At 45.5% G+C, this 21,488-nt stretch overlaps 1 protein-coding gene across 1 annotated transcript in view; it reads right to left on the bottom strand.

Moving 5' to 3' along the window:
- Positions 1-21,488, bottom strand: part of smc1b (structural maintenance of chromosomes 1B) — a 229,085-nt gene that overhangs the window by 150,733 nt on the left and 56,864 nt on the right. Inside the window, exons 8-10 of the mRNA XM_056282390.1 lie at positions 9,655-9,737; positions 6,110-6,317; positions 3,774-3,959 (exon numbers count right to left, since the gene is read on the bottom strand). Coding sequence (XP_056138365.1) covers positions 3,774-3,959; positions 6,110-6,317; positions 9,655-9,737 — 477 coding nt within the window. The remainder of the gene's footprint in view (positions 1-3,773; positions 3,960-6,109; positions 6,318-9,654; positions 9,738-21,488) is intronic.

The raw sequence follows: 21,488 nt of genomic DNA, 5'->3' as shown, positions 1-21,488 counted from the left end.
CCGCTTCACATGGTGCCCAAGGCGGATGGGTCGTGGCGGCCTTGCGGCGATTTTCGCCACCTGAACAACGTCACCGCCAATGACCGCTATCCCATCCCACACATACAGGACTTTTCCATACGCCTGGCAGGTACCACTATTTTCTCTAAGGTGGACCTGGTGCGCGGCTATCATCAGGTTCCCGTGCGCGCAGAGGACATGCCCAAGCCCGCAGTGATCACCCCGTTTGGGCTTTTTGAGTTCATGCGCATGCCTTTTGGCTTGAAGGGGGCAGCGCAAACCTTTCAGAGGCTGATGGACTCGGTGTTGCGTGACCTTGATTTCGTTTTCGTTTATCTCGACGACATATTAGTGGCCAGTCCGTCAGCTGACGAGCACCTGGCGCACCTGAAACAGGTTTTCCGTCGTCTGGACGAACACGGCCTGATAGTCAACCGGGCCAAGTGTCAGTTTGGACTGCCGGTGATTGACTTCTTGGGTCACCACATTTCGCCGCAAGGCGCGGTCCCGTTGCCTTCTAAGGTGCAAGCGGTGGCGGAATTTCCCCGCCCGGTCTCTGTTAAGGCATTGCAGGAATTCTTGGGAATGGTGAATTTCTATAACCGTTTCCTCCCTCGCGCTGCCCACCTCCTTCAGCCACTTTACGAAGCCCTGCGGCTTAAGAAGGCTAACGACCCTGTCGACTGGACTCCCGAAAAGGTCCAGGCCTTTGACGGAGCTAAGTGCGCCCTGGCGAACGCTGCCCTCCTCGCCCATCCCACACCCACGGCGTCCATAGCTTTAACAACCGATGCGTCTGACATAGCCGTGGGGGCTGTGGTTGAACAGCGTGTGGCGAATGCGTGGCAGCCACTCGCATTTTTTAGCCGCAAACTGCGAGATAGCGAGCGCAAGTACAGCGTTTTTGACCGGGAGTTGCTGGCACTGCACCTTGCAACCCGGCATTTCCGCTTCCTGCTGGAGGGTCGCCCATTCACGGCTTATGTGGATCATAAGCCGCTGACTTTCGCCATGTCCAAGGTGACTGAGCCGTGGTCTGCTCGTCAACAGCGCCACCTAGCGGTGATCTCCGAGTTCACAACGGACATTCAGCATGTGGCCGGGAAGTCCAACCCTGTTGCTGATTGTCTGTCGCGTGTGCTTGTGTGTCCTGTGCACCTCGGTGTGGATTTCTCCGCTATGGCTGCCGACCAGCCCAGTGACCCGGACGTCCTTGCCCTTAGGTCAACGCGTACCGGTCTCAAGCTAGAGGACGATGTGATGCAGGAAGGCAGTCCTGCCCTCCTCTGCGATGTCTCCACCGGCCGTCCCCGCCCCGTTGTTCCAGTGGCCTGGCGCCGTCGAGTTTTCGATTCGATTCACTCCCTCTCGCACCCTGGAGTTCGGGCATCGGTGAAGTTGGTCGGTTCCAAGTTCGTCTGGCCTGGCCTCCGCAAGGACGTCAAGGGGTGGGCAGCTGCATGTGTAGCGTGCCAGCGCGCTAAGGTCCACCAGCACACTAAATCACCCCTCGAGCCGTTTCCGATCCCGGCCAGACGTTTCGACCACGTGCATGTGGACCTGGTGGGCCCTCTACCTTCTTCACAGGGTTTTACGCACCTGCTCACAATGGTAGATCGGACCACCAGGTGGCCAGAGGCTGTCCCTCTATCCTCCACAACATCCTCGGATGTTGCACGCGCTTTTCTTTCCTCCTGGGTCGCCCGTTTCGGCACTCCGTCAGATATCACCTCAGACAGGGGCCCCCAGTTCGTGTCAGAGCTCTGGTCAGCACTTGCGCGATCCTTGGGTGTGCAGGTACACCGCACTACCGCGTATCACCCTCAGGCTAACGGGTTGTGTGAACGTTTTCACCGGTCGCTCAAGGCAGCGCTGCGCTCTCGGATGGTAACTGGGTGGATCGTTTACCTTGGGTTATGCTCGGGTTGCGTTCGGCTCCTAAGGAGGACCTCGACGCGTCACCCGCTGAGCTGGTGCTCGGTCAGCCACTCCGTGTCCCTGGGGAATTTTTGCCTGGGAGTTCCGCTCCTCGACCCCGTCCGGCCGTTTATCCTTTTTTGTCCGACAGCACTCGGGTTCCAGGCCCCGTTCACCACTGTTTTCCACGGTTGTTCGTGCCTGCGGAGCTCATGTCGGCTCGTTTTGTTTTTGTACGGCATGATGCTCACCGCTCACCCCTCCAACCCCCATACGATGGCCCATTTCGGGTTCTTGAGACGGGTCCTAAGGGTTTTGTGCTAGATATGGGTGGGCGTAGGGAGCGTGTCACGCTTGATAGGCTTAAACCGGCGCACAGGGTGGCAGGCGAAGTTGTGTTTCCGGCCCAGGTTCCCCGTCGGGGTCGTCCTCCTTCCAGGACCCCGGCAGTGTCTTCACGGGTTCAGCGTTCTGCTTCTCAGCCGGCTTTGGACTGTGTTTCACCTACTGTTTCGGCTGAGGGACGGCGCAGCCGTTATGGCAGGCTGCTTAAGCCTCCAGTGAGACACTAAGTTTCTTTCCAGGAGTCCCTTCTGGGTGTTCGGGGGGGGGGGCCTGTGTGGCGGACACTAGGGGCTATGCCTCTCACCCAGCAGGACTGTGAGCTGGGGGCGTGGTTTACGTTCCCGGGCTCGCCGGGGCAGGGTTGTTCCTGCTTTAGTTGGTTTTTGGAGTTGAGGAATAAACATCAAACTCGCCTTGGTCTCATGTGTTTTTCCTCATTCCTGCCACACTATTATTATTAATTATATTTCGGGTGTATTGGCAGCTCATTTACTTTTAGAATGCTGGTAATAAGCTTGTACAGTACTTCAGTACACAGCAGGGTTATAAGATCTGCCTTAACCACATGTTTGTTTAATTCTGGGAAGATACACCATTCACTAGCCTTAGGTAAGTGTAGTATTTTCACAGTGGAGGCACTGCGCTACTAAATTGATAATTATCTTGGTTAATTATTTCTATTATCATTTATCACTAATATTGTCATTAGTGGCACTAGCCTACTAGTACACAGGAAGTTCAGCCAGCTCACCATTCCACCGCTGAGAACTCAGGATCCTGTTGCGCCATTGGATTGGATTGTAACACTTTAGTAACTGGTAGCATTAGGCCTTTGTCTTGTTTAAATGTGCTTGGCGTTGCCCGCCAATGAAAAAGGGGTTACATATATATGATATTCTGTTTTATTAAATACCAGTTTATGTGCGGGAAATGGCAGCTACATGGTTTTTGTGCATACGCATCATTTAGGCATGTGTCCCCAGGAGAATGCTGACCCTGAGTGGCATGAGTGATTATGAAGATTGGTATGACCTGTTTCTGTTGGCCATACTCTGAATATCAACTTTGATTTCGCTAAAAATAACTTTTACCTGCATGCCAGGCTTCTCAAAGACTTTGTTATAAATAAATCTTAACAAACTGGAAATCTGAATTAGCTTTCAAATCTTAAGCCTGCAAAGGGTGACACAAATGATTGGCTTTTGCTCTAATATATATACAAAAATAGACATCCCAATTACAACACTGATCACTTGTTTATGAAGAAACTGCAAGGCTTCAGCATACAAACACTGATTAATTAGATGTATTAGGTCAATTGGGCTGCCATTTTCCTCTTTTAACAGAAGTCACCTATAAAATGTATCGCAGAACACAAAATTTCTTTTCCTCTCCCCAAACCAAAATGTGTATATATATATATATATATATATATATAAAAACAAACTTGAGCCTGTGTCTGATGTAGCCAAACGTCTCAGTTACTATCAACGCTCTCCGCATTCACTTACATTCAGGTAGTTGATAGGAAGGAAGGTCTCTGGTTCTGCCCGCTCCTCCTTAATGATGTGGATACAGTCACGAGCCACCTTCTCCGAAGTCACCACAATGGCATTCATGTACCTGCCAAACACCTTGGCCACAGCTAGCTGGTATTGCTTATGGATTGGGCTGCACAGGTCTACCAGACGGCCATACTGGGAAGAAAAGTATGTTTCAAGCACAGTAGAGCAGAGCGTTTCAATTTTCACTGACTTCATTTCAATTTTATTTCATTTTGCAATTTGATCCTTAAATGAGTAGTATCTCATTAATAAAGATAACTATTGTATTTTTGTCAATATTTTCCTTCAGGCCACAATCCTGAAGATTAGCATGTCATCTTCAGTACTTTCGATTCCTGACTTATTTAAAACAAGAACTAATCCATGAATATCCAAATCATGAACACTTTTAGTTGCTTATCCTATTTGTTACAGTCAGGTAGGTTTTACCAGAGAAAAATGATATGGCACATAGCATTTTGTGTCTCTACAATAATACAAGTCAATACAGAAGACTTTAAAAGTCCCTCCCCGGCATCTGGGTAGCGTAGCAGTCTATTCTGTTGCCTACCAACACAGGGATCTCCGGCTCGAATCCCTGTGTTACCTCTGGCTTGGTTGTGCGTCCCTACAGACACTATTGGCCGTGTCTGTGGGTGGGAAGCCGGATGTGATGATGTTTCCTGGTTGCTGCACTAGTGCCTCCTGTGGTTGGTTGGGCGCATGTTCGGGGAGGAGGGGGATCTGGGGGGAATAGTGTGATCCTCCCACATGCTACGTCCCCCTGGCGAAATTCTTCACTGTCAGGTGAAAAGAAGCGGCTGGCGACTCCATGTATTAGAGGAGGCATGTAGTAGTCTGCAGCTCTCACCAGCTCAGCAGAGTGGTTGGAGCAGTGACCGGGACAGCTTGGGGGAGTGGGGTAATTGGACAGGTACAACTGACAACTGGGGAGAAAAAGGAGGGAAAAAAACAGCCAGCTACGTATATACAATATAGGACACGCTATATACAACCCGTAGCAGGACAACAGTGAAGAACTAGCCGTAGCCTGACACCATTGTCTGGTAACCTCAGCTCCCTTGTGGGTGAATCTTCGTGCCGGAGTTGTGAATAAGTCTTCATGGCTCCTCGCTCGGCCTCCAGCTGAACCGAATCATCTCGGCATCAATGCACCATCTCAAGTAGGTTCGAGTCACTCCCGCTACCTTTGCAAGAGTTGATTTCAAATAATAATCTGAAAATCTTTTTTGTTTCCCCGCCCTTTTCTCCCCAATTGTATCTGGCCAATTACCCCACTCTTTTGAGCCGTCCCAGTTGCTGCTCCACCCCCTCTGCCGATCCGGGGAGGGCTGCAGACTACCACATGCCTCCTCCGATACATGTGGAGTTGCCAGCCGCTTCTTTCCACCTGACAGTGAGGAGTTTCACCAGGGGGATGTAGCGCATGGGAGGATCACGTTATTCCCCCCCCCCCGAACAGGCGCCCCGATCAACCAGAGAAGTGCAGCGACCAGGAAACATACCCACATCCGGCTTCCCACCTGCAGACATGGCCAATTGTGTCTGTAGGGGCGCCCGACCAACTTTATCATCAGATTTTTCTTTTGAGACATGTAAAGATGGCACAGTGTATTTCCAACAAAAATTCTCCCTTAAGTCTTCATCATTGATGAAGTCCATCTCACCTTGTTGACTTACACTGGACTCACAACTCATGTGACCAGATTCAAACAACCCAGATACAGAACATGTTTGTCCTGTATTTGGACTGGTAAAATTTTGTGAGACAACGCATGACACTCATAGTGTCCACTCTTTATTATGTTCCTAATAAAGTCAAAAGGTATAGAACTTTGATATAATACATAACAGGCTTAATTAGACACATTTAAATCTTGACTGCAGTTACACTTTTGCACCAAGCTATGACAATATATAATATGCTTGAATAATAGATTAGAAAATAAATTGCTGTTTGTATGACCAATGATAATGCGAGCAGTCTTTCACTATGTGCCTTTTTGTTTTGTTTTCTACTGAGGAGCGATATGAGAGAGCGTAAGATGCAAGAGATTATCATGGGATAAAAATCACAAATGATCACTTAATGTTTAAACAGAAAAGGGTCTACTTTGTCATTTTGATTTAAAAGGCAGGACATTGTCAAAACAAATACCTACTGAGCTGGTGCTGGAATGATCCTATATCCTGTCCCCCCATATCAAAAACACATTCTGGTCCCCGCGGACAAATAAGAACCCATGTTCTTTGCCACCCTTCTCCCCAGGTCTGTCTCTCACCACTTCCTTGGGGTACAACCTGCGGAGGTTCTCCAGCACATCCTTTCGCTGCTGGTACCTCCGGCTTTCCTGATTGTCTAGCCGTGCATTGCCCAACTCCTCCTCCACCTGGTGCAGCTCTTGGTTTATCTCTTCAGTACGCAGGCGGCCTCGCTCAAGCTGTTCACAAAGGCTCACCTCCTGGTTACGGTACTCATCAAGGGACACCCTGACACACACACACAAGTAGGCAGCATACACATATACAGACATACCAGGGCTGTATGTGATTTTGTATACCATATCCTGCACAGATAAATGTGCCTGAGGTTATGTTAGCAAAAACAGGAGTCAGAGGCAAGTCAAGGTTTTACCAAATCTAAATTAATGAAATTTGGAGCAATTATATAATATTAGTTTCAGATGAGAAAAAGAGAACAAATCTCTCTGACCAAGGCACTCCGTGTAATTAAAATGTCTTTATTGGAACTTGGACATATCCAAAAAGGACCTAAAAATGCCCACGCGTAGCGGCTCGGGCCTTCTCTTTTTCTCATCTGAAACTACTAACCTTGGACCAAAGAGCACCCAACAAAAATATATTACTTAACTACAGAGGACTGAGCACGCCACTGACTCCAAACACATATATAATATTAGTTTTTTATTTTTAATAAATTTGCAAAAATTTCTATAAAACCTTTTTCACTTTGTCATTATGGGGTATTGTGTGTAGATTGATGAGAAAAAAAAGGAATTTAATCCATTTTGGAATAAGGCTGTAACATAACAAAATGTGGGGAAAGTGAAGGGGTGTGACTACTTTCCGGATGCACTGTATATATATATCCATCCATTGTCTTAACCGGTTATCCTTAACCGGTTATCTCCCCGCCTGCCACCCAATGACTGCTGGAATATGCTCCAGCATCCCCGTGACCCTGAGAGCAGGATAAGCAGTTTGGATTATGGATGGATGGATGGATGGGCTTAAAATATCATTTTCATTGCATAAATCCTTTAAACTTAACTTCAAATGAGTAGTGGCAGACGGTAACAGATAGTGCCCAGGTATCTAACAGCTACCTGGGCACACTATCTGTTACTTTAATAGAGGCTTTTTACATAGCCTTTTCAAGACACGAACATTGTGCCATTAAGTCACCTCGCCGTTCTGTGTTAAAAGTACGAACACGGAATGGAGGTCATTGTTCTTCCAGTGTTAAGCTGGCAGCTGAGGTAGTCACAAAGCTGAATCGATGTCTGTGTAAAAGGGACAGCCAGCAGGACAGGATAACTGATGCTGCTGTTACAAGTCACGCCGGCATGCTATGTAAAATAACACACTGGGGCGTCCTTATGCCGTCTTTTTTTGGTTCAAAGCAAAAGAACAAAGCTGACGTAAAGACAGGTCTTCATTATGACAGTATTTTGGGATCTCTGTGTAAAAAGTTTTTTAGATGGAAAACAGCAGCTTAATAAATTAGTGATTTAGCGAGCACTATAACATTGCCCAGTGTGTTTTGCCTTCATCTTTGGGCAGCATTAAATGTGGCCATCAGCTGAACCAACAGACCAATAAAAACATGTCCAATATCAATCACTTCTTGATCGACTTTCCAATTTCTTATGGGAGCCAAAGAAGTTAGGACATGTGATGTAGGACACGTAAGCCTACAGTCAGGGTGTTATTTGCTTCAACAGATCTGATAGAAATGCACCTTAATTCACGTGATTTTTAGAAGCATTTTTATGTTCCCTTGAAATAATATGAACTTGGATGGAAATATACTCAAAGTTCTTAAGGCTTTCACTTTGTTAGTATTGTGTGGCAGCAGGTCTTTTTAAGGAAAGTTGCTTTGTTTGATCACGTTTTCCAGTGGACACAAGACAGGACTACACAATAAGCCTAGTCAATCTATAACAATATTTCAGATTCCACAATAATCATCATCATCCTTCAACCGCAGTCGAGCACGCATTCACGTCACGCCAGTATTCTCCATTTCCCATTTGATTTGGTAGGTCTTGAACATTTATTTGAGTCTCTTGAAATACAGTCTATGTAGTTGAAAGGTCGCCTTCCTCTGTTTGGACATGGGAGATGCATACGGATAACGTCGAATATAATCTGATCTTTTGCTCTATAGCAATGTCCTGCAAAATGTGCTCTCCTCTGTGCAACCGTGGTTGAGATACAGGTGGTGTATTACTGTAGATTTCAGCTTTGGTTTTGTGCTCCTGCCAGGCAATGCTCTTAACTCTCATAAGGAGGCATGTGTATGTTCCGTCAAGTCTCGCCTGAAGATCTTTTTTCATGGTCCATGTCGCCAACCCATAACGTAGGATATTTTCAACACATGCTCTGAAGAATGCTAGTTTTGTCTTGTCAGAGATGTCAGACCTCCATATATGATGTAATTTATTACAGGCATTGTCCTTTCCTTGACATAAAATCTCTCTTACTGTCGGCAACAAAAGAGCCAAGATACTTGAAATCAGTGACCTATCTGAGCGGTGTTCATCGGTTGGTGCATTGTGTCCTCATTGATCAACATGTACTCAGTCTTTTTAGAATTAACACTGAGACAAACTCTAACTGAAGCTTTTTCAAGACAGGTCAATAGCTCTTGGGCTCCTTGAAGAAGTGATGCTGTTAGAGCTATGTCATCAGCATAGTCGAGGTCTGTGACAAATTTGCTTCGGTTTCTGACTATCTTACTTGGCTGAACATCCAGCCTGTAAGCCTCCAGACTGTAATCTACAAGAAACCATTGTAGATGACTGTCTTATTAGCAATACTGACAAACTTAGAACTATCATTTAATGCTTAAGTGCAGTGAAGCTGTTAGAGCTATGTCATCAGCATAGTCGAGGTCTGTGACAAATTTGCTTCGGTTTCTGACTATCTTACTTGGCTGAACATCCAGCCTGTAAGCCTCCAGACTGTAATCTACAAGAAACCATTGTAGATGACTGTCTTATTAGCAATACTGACAAACTTAGAACTATCATTTAATGCTTAAGTGCAGTGAAGCTGTTAGAGCTATGTCATCAGCATAGTCGAGGTCTGTGACAAATTTGCTTCGGTTTCTGACTATCTTACTTAGCTGAACATCCAGCCTGTAAGCCTCCAGACTGTAATCTACAAGAAACCATTGTAGATGACTGTCTTATTAGCAATACTGACAAACTTAGAACTATCATTTAATGCTTAAGTGCAGTGAAATGTTAATACTCCTATACTTAGCTGAAAAGCCAGCCTGTAAGCCTCCAGACTGTAATCTACAATAAACCATTGTTGATGACTGTCTTATTAGCAATACTGACAAACTTAGAACTATAATTTAATGCTTAAGTGCAGTGAAATGTTAATACTCCTATTCAAATAAATACTTATGACAAGTAACCATGATAATAGGCGCTATACAGAACTGGTGTCCAAACAGCTGAAAAGGAGGTGGGGGCATTTAAATGTAAAAAAACGAGAAAAAATATCAAATTGTGTAGTAAATAGTAATTGGTTAGGTTCCAGCAGGTGTGGAAAGAGTAACCATGTGTCATACTTGCACTTGCTGGTGTATTCTTCAAGTTTCTCTACTCTGTGGGTAAGGTCTTCCTGCTGGTTCTGGATGTTCTTGATGCAAGCCTATGGCCATGACAAAGAGCCCACAAGTTTTTATACAAGTTTTCATACATACCTGTTACATCAAAATACTGTACTTTTTCAAGACCTAAAGCTCATTTGGGTCACAGAGAGAGAGAGAGAGAGAGAGAGAGAGAGAGGTTTTTTTTTCCAGAAACCATCAATGGTGTTGATAAAAGTGCTCAATAAATGAGGAGCAGAATAGTTAGATGTAGGAAAAAATACTTTAAAACATAGCAGTACAAGCCTGTTTCGTGCGTCACGCATTCATCAGATACCAAGTTCACTATACTAAAAAGAAAAAAAAAACCAGCAAATAAATGCTATGTTGCCTCGCACCACGACCCTAGTTGCGGTGCACATCAACCAATGGGAGCATAGGAAACATTTGATAAAAAAACATCAGGAACATTACAACCCATGAGGGAGGGGCTGGGACTTGTTTTTTAAAAGTAAGGGCTTAAAGGGCGGGGGTACTGTTGAAATAGCGTACTTTTAAAATATAACAAAATAAAATAACATCCAATGGGGTATTTTATGTACATTCTCCCTCTCGTAGCCCTCCTTCCCATCCACCCCTGTATGTCTGTGTTATGTTTACCTGTCGTGTTGTTTCACCCCATTTATTGTAAAGCGACTTTGAGTATTAGAAAAGCGCGATATAAGTTTAATTTATTATTATTATTATCATTATCATCTAGTGGGGTGGGTCCGGAGCACAGCCAAGAGAGCAGAATGGCAAAACCTTAAAAAAAAAAATCCAATAACGGTCATCATATGTATTTCATCCAATGGAAGGGGGGTGCATGGAATAATAACGACAATGGTTTATTTGTAATTGCAAAGCAGATATTTTTTTCTGTGTCTACAGCTGGTGGCCAATTCATTTCTACTGTTTAAGGTAGACATATCAGGTTTGCAAACAATAAAATATTTCTCTGCTTAGCATAGGTTACATCTTTTGCTGTTAGTTGAATATGCATCTGCAGAAACAACATTTCGATCAAAGACACACCAGGTCTGATCCGCATGTCTTGGGCTGGAACACATCCAAGCCGCTGTCAACAACCCCGGCTCGTGCGCTAACTGCGCTCACTTCATGGCTAGGAGCCTCTGCCAAAGACTAGCTCGCCAGGCTAGCCTCTCGGATAACGACCCTATTCTCAGCGGTCCCACCCCCGATTGATGTAGTTGAGAAGGACAGAGTATCAGAGGGCTAAGATTTTCTGATGTTGGAGGAGGACGACGAGGATAGTTCTTCCTTCTTTTCTCTGGCACGGATTCCTACCTCTCCATGCCTGTCCACTGCTAAAGGCGAGGGTGAGGCTGCACAGCCTCCGCCTAGCACTGACATGCACAACATACATAAACACACCACAGAGAGACTGGGAATCTCATGGCCCACTGGCGTTCCGGAGGTTTCTTGGTCCCACTACGAAGGAAAGAAATTGCTCCAGGCCAAGCGAACTGTGCGACAGCTTCTCCTGGTGTTCCCCAAACTCCAGGAAGAAGTCGCCATCTCATGGAAAGATAATCCATACTCCAGCAAGACCTCCATTCAAGGGGAGTCTTCCCTGGATTGTGAAGGGACGGATAAGCATGCCATGGTCCGCATGCAGCCCATGGAGCCACTGGTGGCAGCACACCTCCACCCACAGTTGTCAGCTAAACCATCCAAACCACCCACCCTCCCTGCCAAAGCCAACCGCTTCCAGTCCACCGTGACTGAGCAAGCGTACAAGGCGGCAGACCTGATGGTGAGAGCGCTCACTGTCACCTCCATGTTGTCTGCTTGCCAAGCGGAGCTTTTCGATGACATGACCAAGGTACCCGACGTTTCCGTGAGGGATGAGATTACCATGATTATGGATATCTGTCTGTGTGTCCAGCGTTGCGCTGTCCAGGCCGCCGGGAAGTGTATGTCAATGTTGGTGCTGCAGAAGAGGGCAAGATGGCTCAATCTGACAAACTTATCGGATAAAGAGAAGGGGGACATCTTGGACATCCCAGTTGTTCCTGATGGCATATTTGGCTCTGCTCTCACTTCCATGCAAGAGACGCGAGGGCAAAGAAAAAGGAAGCTGAAGCCTTACAGCTCTGTCTCCAGTGGAAAGCGGACGTGCCAGCCTTCCCCTTTTCCCTGGCAGTCCAGCATTCCAGTGTGTCCAGGCTCAGTTTGTGCATCCCAGCCAAGAGGAGACGAGCTCCAGTTCAAATGTGGGATTGTTCAAAGCCACATTCAAGTTTCATGAGCACTCACACACTGAAAAAAAATATTTTTATTCACTGACGCATGCGGGCACACAGCTGAGGGCGCAGTATTTTTTTTTCAAAAGGGAAAAAGATAAACACAAAGTTGCAAAATATAGTTTCCCCCTTAACACCACCAAAGGGGGCCAATGCCCTCCCTGGGGTGAAACAGCCCAGGGCAACTGTCCCAAGGCTCAGTTCACGCACGTGCAGTAGCTCCCGGCTGCACCGACCACTTTCAGCCGCTAGGGGGAGGCGTCGTACAGTTAAAAGGTTCCCAGAGATCGTGCAGAGCTTCACTCACCTCTATCTTCACGGACTGAGAGTTGGAAAACATGCACGGCGTCAAAATGGGTGTTGAAGACACTGGCCAGGGGCTACATTTTATTTCTTTTACTCTTATTTTTTATCTTGTACTGTGGTTTTATTTCTTGCCTTGTTTTATGTTTTTTGCCTAGGTCTGTGTTTTATCACTTTTAACTTATTTTATCTGTATTGTTGAGTTTTATTGTTTCCCTTGTTTTTATGTAAAGCACTTTGAGCTGCATCTTATGTATGAAAGGTGCTATACAAATAAAGCTTATTATTATCATTATTATTATTATTACAGACTTCCAATTCGCCACAGCGCCTCCTTGTTTCAATGGCGCCATTGCTTCCCGTGCTCAGGGAGAGTCAGCCCGGGTGTTACAGGACGAAATATCTGCCTTGTTAAACAAAAACGCCATACTAATACTGCCACATGAGCAGAGGCTACAGGGTCTCTATTTGAGGTATTTCTTGGTCCCAAAGAAGGGGGGTAACAGCATTTGTCCCATTCTGGACCTACGTGCTTTGTCCCATTCTGGACCTACGTGCTTTAAACAAGTATTTCAGGAGATACAAGTTTCGCATGCTCACACACACAGCCCTGATACACATGGTGTGCCTGGGCAATTGGTTCACATCGATCAACCTGAAGGACACATTTTCATATCCCCATTTATCTTCCACACCGGAAATATTTAAGGTTCACATTTCAGGACACTGTGTACGAGTACCAAGTACCCATTTGGCCTGTCACTGAGCCCGAGGGTGTTTGTGAAATGTGTCGAGGTGGCTATAGCTCCCCCCAGGAAGCAAGGCATCCGCTTAGCCCCCTATCTGGAAGACTGGCTGCTGCTAGCACGCTCAGAGCAGGAGGCTGTTACACACGGGCATTGTGTTGACACACCTGGCTGAGCTGGAATTTGTGGTGAACAGGGAAAAGTGTGTGTTAATACCGAGACAGGACATAACTTTTCTGGGTCTCATGTTGAATTTGTTCACCCACATGGCCCACCTATCAGCCGACAGAGCGTACACATTCAGGTCCACTCTGGCGCATTTTGTCACAACGAAACGGGTCACATACGGTCTTATGTCTTAGGTTATTGGGACTCCTGGCGTCAGTGCTCTTGGTGGTGAGGCTGGGCAGGCTGTACATGAGAAATTTCCAGCGTTGGGTGGCTTCTCTCAGACTTGACCTCGTGCACCACGGACCCTGCAGGGTTACAGTGTCTGCGTCATGCACTCTCGCGCTTCGACCTTGGAAACGGATGTCTCTCCTGACGGAAGGGGTGTGTATGGGCATGATATCGGCCAGAAAAGTAGTGACAACGGATGCCAGCCAATCGGGCTGGGGCGGTGTTTTCGAAGGCAGGGCAGTAAATGGGGTCTGAAGCATACATCTCCATCATGCCCATATAAAGTACTTGGAGCTTCTAGCAGTGTTTCTAACACTAAAACATTTTCTGCTGTTTCTCCAGCGGCATCATGTGCTGGTGAGGATGGACAATACGATCATGGTGGCCTACTATATCAACCGCCAGGGAGGTTTGCGCTCCCAACAGCTGCACATATTGGCATGCGAATTGATACTGCCGAGTGATGTGCATCTCCTCTCGGTGAGAGCAACACATGTCCCTGGGATTCAAAATTTGGGTGAAGCCCTCTTGTCCAGAAGGAATACCCTTCACGCAGAAAGGAAACTGCACCCAGCTGTAGTGGATCAACTTTGGACATGGTTCGGCCACGGAGCAGTGGACCTGTTTGTGTCGGGGGAGAACTCGCAGTGCCCACTGTTCTTCTTCCTGCACGACCAGAGCGCACCACTGGGAGTGGATGCGTTCGCACAAGAGTGGCCGTGCATTCCACTATATGCGTTTCCCTCACTGGCCTCGATTCCCCCGACATTGTACAGGATGCGGGAGAATCGCCTTTCCCTGATTTTGATTGCTCCTCATTGGACGTCCATGGATTGGCAGACAGAAGTGAAGCAGCTCCTCTGCAGTCACCCGTGGCCCCTCCCGCTGCGCAGAGATCTCCTCTCTCAGGCATGCTGGCAGATATTTCACCCCCACCCACAACGGCTCGCCCTGTGGGCCTTACTCAGGAGTGGTTTAACTTAAAACATACTGGACTATCACAGTGTCATTAATATGATTCAGAATGCCAGACTATCATCTACCAGGTCCCTTTATGACTAAGTGGAGAGTGTTTGAGGAATGGTGTGCTAGTGCACAGGAAATTCCCTTTCAATATTCGGTTGGCGCAATTTTGTCCTTTCTACAGGACCTGATTGACAAGAAGGCATTTTCTACTGTCAAGGTTTACTTGGTTGCTATTTCCGCTTGCCATGTCGGTTTTGATGGTAAGCCGGCAGGCCAGCATCCCCTTGTTTCTTGGTTTATGAAGGGTGTACAGAGACTGTTACCCAGTACTAAGCCTATGTCACCCTCGTGGGATTTGACTGTAGTTCTGGAGGCCCTCACCAGTCATCCATTTGAGCCTCTCAAACACATAGACATGAAAAAGTTGTCTCTTAAGGTGGCTTTGTTGTTGGCTTTGGCTACGGCTAAGCATATGAGTGATATTCATGCTCTGTCTGTGCATCCTTCTTGTATGCAGCTCACCCCGGGGAACTTTGAGGTGACCTTGAAGCCTAATCCTTCTTTCGTCCCTAAAGGGGACAATCCATGCTTGTCAGTGGACCTGAGAGCTTTTCAGCCGCCTCCTCACAGCTCTGTGGAACAGAAGCAGATGCATATGTTGTGCCCCGTTCATGCTTTACACACTTATGTGGAGAGAACAAGGGCCTTCAGGAAAGGGGATCAGTTGTTTGTGTTCTGTTCTAAGCCCGACAGGGGCAAGCCCATCACCAAACAAAGACTTTCTCACTGGATAGTGGATGCTATCACGCTGGCGTACTCCAGCTCAGGCCTTCAGGTTCCGGCTGGGTTGCGGGCGCACTCTACTAGGGGTCTTGCAACCTCTTGGGCCCTGTTTGGGGGGGGGGGTCTCTAGCCAGGATATCTGTGCAGCAACTAGCTGGTCATCGCCCCTCACATTTGCAAGGTTTTATAAGTTGGATGTTACATCCTCAAGCCTTGCTCATGCTGTCCTGAGTGTGGGTTCCTCAGTAGACCTGCCTCATCCACACACTTCTTCGTGAAGGGGGACTGGTGGTCAGTCATTGAGATAAGCTTGGCTGGCAATATGGGAGTCTCCATATCCCATAGTGAGATATCGAAACGAATGTTATGAGAGAACTTTAAGTTACTTCCGTAACCCCAGTTCTCTGAGCATGAGCGAGATGCCTCACCAGACCGCCCTTCTTGCTGCTGGGGTGAAGCGAGGTGTGCTTGTTTTGAATGATGAGTGACGCTGTGTCAGTCACATAAAAGGCACAGGGCCCTGACGCAGATGGCATGACTGCCAGCCAATCAGGGCTGGCGTAATGGTACACGTGCTTCTGTGAATACACGAGGGGGCGTATCCCATAGTGAGACATCTCACTCATGCTACTCAGAGAACCGGGATTACGGAAGTAACCTAAAGTTCATCTGGACACCAAAGAAGGTTGAATCACTTCATCTGGACACGTTTATTGACAGATACATTTCAACACTCATCTAAGTGATCTCTTCAGTCTAAACTGACTGCAGGTATCCCCACCCTTATAAACAATACAGTTGCATAATGACTGAAACCAATGACCAGTTTCATATGCAAATATGGGCATGACCATTAACTACAGTTTCAATGGCCATGTGTAGTATTCACAGAGGGTTATGGAATTTTTGCAATCACAGCATTGTAAGATAGTGACAGATGTACTTTTAGCGTCCCCCCCCCCCCTTGGTTCAGGGATGGTCGTTCCCTCTTAATATAGATGGCCTCTTTGACTCCCTGTTCAAACCAGCATTCCTCCCTATCAAGGATGTGCACATCCTCATCCTTGAGAGTGGCCACTGGCCTGTAGATGGATGTAGACTGCAGAGTCCTGGCTTGACGCGTTAGCTCTCTTGTGTTGTGCCATTCTCTTGGCCAGCAACAGTTTAGTTTCCCAAATGTTCAAGCAAGCAAGCACAATTTTATTTATATAGCACTTTTAAAAACACAGTTACAAAGTGCTTTAAAAACCACATCCAAGGATGTATGATAGCACTCACCAATTTGAAAAAAGACAGGGACAGTGCCTCATTTTCACCAATTTATTTTGGCCAGCAAAACATGCTAACATTTTGCCCTACTGCTACAGGCCTTCGTCAGAACATGAGTGGTTTAATTTAAGACCTAATGGACTATCATGCTATCAGATTGGTGAGTGCTACCCTACATCCTTGGATGTGGTCTTTGAAGTATATATTTTTTGGGTTTAGCACCACAGTAAGAGTTTCTTTTTGGGAAGGCGCATCCAACTCCTCCATTCCAAAAGTTACAAAGTGCTTTACACTCCATACACAAAAATACATAAAATAAATTGAACGAATATAAAAACACGGCATTGGGAGTAACAGACCAAGCTAAAAATGAAAGAAAACAGAAGTCAGGGGTGAGAATCTATAAAAAGGCTTGCCTGAAAAGATGGGTTTTTAAAAGCCACTTAAAACAGTCCAAAACTGCAAAGGTGTGGTCACCTTTTGTTTTGCAGTTGGAGTGAGGAATGGATAAAAGACTGAGGTTTGAGGATCAGAGTGGTTGGGAAGTGGAATGAGGAATGAGAAGATCAGAAATATAACTAGTGGCAAGCTCGTGCAATGCTTTAAATGTAATCAATCAGATCTTTTAGATTATTCTGAATTTTACAGGAAGCCAATGGAGGGATGCAAGAATGGGGGTAATATAGGACCTACGGCTAGTTCTAGTTAGTAGTCTAGCAGCTGGATTCTGAACCAACTGTAGACGATTTCATATAGCTTGGTTAAGGCCAGAGTAGAGGGAGTTAACGTAATGTAGACGGCAGAAAATGAAAGAGTGAATTAACTCTTTGATATTAAAAGACAAAATATTTCTGATTTTTGCAATATTTCATAGCTGAAGAAAACAGGATTGGACAAGCTTAGTAACATGGTGATCGAAAGACATTTTCTGGTCAAAGATGATACCAAGATTTTTAGCAGTAGGTTTGATGTTTGAATGAAGTGGACCAACAAACTGATCAACTGCAGTGGCAAAGTTCTCAGGACCAATTAAGAGAAGTTCAGTTTTGTCGGGGTTTAGATGGAGGAAATTTAGGGACATCCAGTCTTTGCTGGCAGCTAAGTAATCATGGAGGGAGGACAGTTGATTCAGGTTATTGGGTTTGGCAGACAAATAGATCTGAGTATCATCGGCATAACAGTGGTATGACATGTCTTGAAAAGTGACTAAACAAATTACTCAGAGGAGGCATGTATAGAGAGAAGAGGATTGGCCCAAGGACAGACCCCTGAGGAACTCCACACAGTAGGGGAGCTGACGAGGATACAAGACTGTTAACACAAACATCAAAATATCTATTTGTCAGATAAGAGCGAAACTGATTTAACGCTGTGCCAGAAATGCCAACCCAGTTCTCCAACCTATCAAGTAAAACGGCATGATCAATGGTATCAAAGGCAGCAGTTAAATCTAGGAGAATAAGAATAACGTATTCACCTTTATCAGCGTGCATAAGAATGTCATTGGATACTCTTAGTAATGCAGTCTCAGTACTATGTACAAGTCATGGCAATCCTCCTGGCACTTAACAGCGTACACTATATTGCTCTGTTTGTATCGGGGGACCCAATCCTTGGCGTTGACCAATTTCTGGCACAGCATGTTTTGGGGTTTGAAAGCAACTGAGATGTGGTGTTTGGAAAATACACGTCTCAACGTTTCTAACACTCCCGACACATACGGAATCACCACTGGTAAACACTTAGGCAGCTGTTGTCCTTCTCCTCTCTTCGATTGGCTGGTGCACTGTTTGGGCATCTTCCTGATCATCCCTGAAACGAGGGGGGGGGGGCTAAGAGTACATCTGTCACCATCTTACAATGCTGTGATTGCAAACATTCCCAAATCCTCTGTGAATAGCACACATGGCCATTGAAACTGTAGTTAATGATCACGACCAGTTTCATATGAAATTGGTCGTTGGTTTCGGTCGTTATGCAACTGTAATGTTTACAAGGATGGGGATACCTGCAGTCAGTTTAGACTGAAGAGGTCACCTAGATGAGTGATGAAACATATCGGTCAGTAAACGGTGTATCCAGATGAACTGATTCAACCTTGTTTGACTTTCTTACCTGGGTTATCGAGCATGCATTCATCTGGACACATTTATTGAGAAACATTTCATCACTCATCTAAGTGACCTCTTCAGTCTCAACTGACTGCAGGTATCCCCACCCTTATAAACAATACAGTGGCATAACAACCGAAAACAATGATCAGTTGCATATGCATGCAAGCTGCCGTGACCATTAACTAGAGTTTCAATGGCAATGTGTACTATTCACAGAGGACTTGGAAATTGTTGCAATCATAGCATTGTAAGATGTCGACAGAAAGACGAGGGTATGCACATCCTTGACAGGATGGAATGCTGGTTTGAAGAAAACAAGAAATGATTTTTGATCCAGGACATCTGGGAGATCATTCTCCACTACTGATCCATAATACTTGTATTACTTGGGTTCATTCTTACAAATACTTGTGTGTGCACATTGACTGTAATCTGTCTTGAAACATCCATGTGAATTCTGTATGCAAAGAAGCCATCTATGTGAAGAGGGAACAACCATCCCTAAACCAAGGGGGGAGGGGAGCTAAGAGTACATCTGTCGCCACCTTACAATGCTGTGATTGCCAACATTCCCAAATCTTCTGTGAACATTACACATTGCCATTGAAACTGGAGTTAATGGTCACAGCAATTTGCATATGAAACTGATCATGGTTTTCAGGTGTTATGCCACTGTATTGTTTATAAGGGTGGGGATACCTGCAGTCAGTTGAGACTGAAGAAGTCACTTAGATGAATGATGAAATATTTCTCTCTCAATAAACAGTGTCCAGATGAATTGATCCAACTTTCTTTGATGTAGTACCCACATGTTTTTAGTGATTCACTATCGCACCAGTACCAAAGACAACTAAACCAATCGACCTCAACAACTACCATCCTGTAGCTCTCACTTCTGTGGTCATGAAGAGCTTTGAGAGGATTATTAAGGACTACATCTGCTCCTCTCTCCCAAGTGCTTCCCTTGTACGGGAAGTGGAGGTAGAGGTTAAATTATGCTATCCATTGACTAACTGACTATAGTTCAGCCTTCAATAACCCAGTGCCCCCCAGATTGACCACCAAGCTCAGGGAACTTGGCCTGAACACGTCTCTGTCCAACCTTGACTTTCTGACCAGCAGACCCCAGGTGGTTAGGGTGGGTAGCTACACCTCCACCTCTCTCACCCTCAATACAAGTGCCCCCCAAGGTTGTGTCCTGAGTCCCCTACTCTACTCTTTGTATACGCATGGCTGTGTGGCCACAAGCATCTCCAACACCATCATTACGTTTGCTGGTGACACAGTAGTGATGGGCCTGATCTCCAGCAACAATGAGATGGCCTACCTGTAAGAGGTGGAGGATCTGTCACGTTGGTGCCAGACCAACAGCCTCTCCCTCAACATGAGCAAAGCCAAGGAGCTTGTTTTGGGCTTTAGAAAGACACAATGACAGTCCTACACCTCTCTCTCTACCAACGGGCCCAGCAGAGAGGGTGAGCAGCTTCAGGTATACCTCAGTGTTCACATCACTGAGGACCTAATATGGACATTTCACATGGACACTTTGGTGAAAAAGGCAAGGCAAACAAAAGACAATACAGAGAATCCATTGAAAAGGACTTCTGTGCAAATAATGACAAGAAACTGTGGCCCACTATGAAATCTAATACAAATATGACTCCCACCAGGAAAACACTGCACACAACAATGACAGTACTATGGCAAATGACTTGAACAACTTCTACATTAGGTTTAATTCACATGATTTCTCTTTAGAACGTGACAGTGTCATTAATAACATACCAATTGATGATTGTAGTCTACGTTCCGGAGAAGTCACAAAACTTCTTTTGTTTTAAAGAACAAACACTAATAAGGCAACAGGCCTGATGGTGTCTCAGCTTTCCTTTTGAAGACATGTGCAGAGGAACTTACATCAGCCTGGGTCTCTGTCTTCCAAAGGTCTGTTGATTCATATATAGTTCAATCTCTCCGGAAAAAGTCAATTATTACTCCTCTTCCAAAAAAGCCCATCCCCCAGGAAAATAATGACTCTTTTGTAATGAAGTGTCTGGAAAAGATTATAATGGCATGGAAGCTGAAGTCAAACATAAATGGAGAGCTAGATTCTTACCAATTTACCTATATAGACAATTGCGGCACCGATGACGCAATACTAACCATAATACAATTTATTTTGCAACACCTTGAAAATCCCAAGGCCTACGCCAGACTGCTGTTTATAGACTTAAGCTCTGCAATTAATACCCTGGAGCTTTCTCAGATAGATGACTGTTACGTCATATCATCAGGTGGTATCACTCATTTTTGACCAACAGGACCCAGCAGGTCCGAGTGAACCAGACATTATCTGAGTCTAAAGACATTAACACAGGCGTTTCTCATGGGTGTGAGTTCTCCCATTTTGTTTACATGATTGTACAAGCAGTGATCCCAGCACTTTTATTGTCAAGTTTTCTAATGACACTGGCATCTTCTTACGTATGGCTACGGACAAAGGCATTTCTGGCTTTAGTTTGGAGGTTAAAAAGTTTTTACAATGGTATGATGACCATAATATCATTGTAAAGAGCAAGAAAACAGAAGCAATGATTTTTGATCCAGTACATCTGGGAGATCATTCTCCACTACTGATCCATAACGCTTTTATTACTCGGGTTCATTCTTATAAATACTTGGGTGTGCACATTGACTGTAATCTGTCTTGAAATATCCATGTGAATTCTGTATGCACTAGGATCCAACAGTGACTCTACTTTTTGCACTCAATCAGGGTGTTTGGGGCTGGACAGAGGGTAATGAAGTTATTTTATCATAAAGTGATAGACAGTATATTACAAACCCCAATTCCAATGAGGTTGGGACATTGTGTAAAACGTAAATAAAAACAGAATACAATGATTTGCCAATCCTTTTCGACCTAT

Source organism: Lampris incognitus, chromosome 6 (assembly GCF_029633865.1).
Source record: "Lampris incognitus isolate fLamInc1 chromosome 6, fLamInc1.hap2, whole genome shotgun sequence".
Taxonomy (NCBI): domain Eukaryota; kingdom Metazoa; phylum Chordata; class Actinopteri; order Lampriformes; family Lampridae; genus Lampris; species Lampris incognitus.
This window is presented reverse-complemented; position numbering and strand designations above follow the sequence as displayed.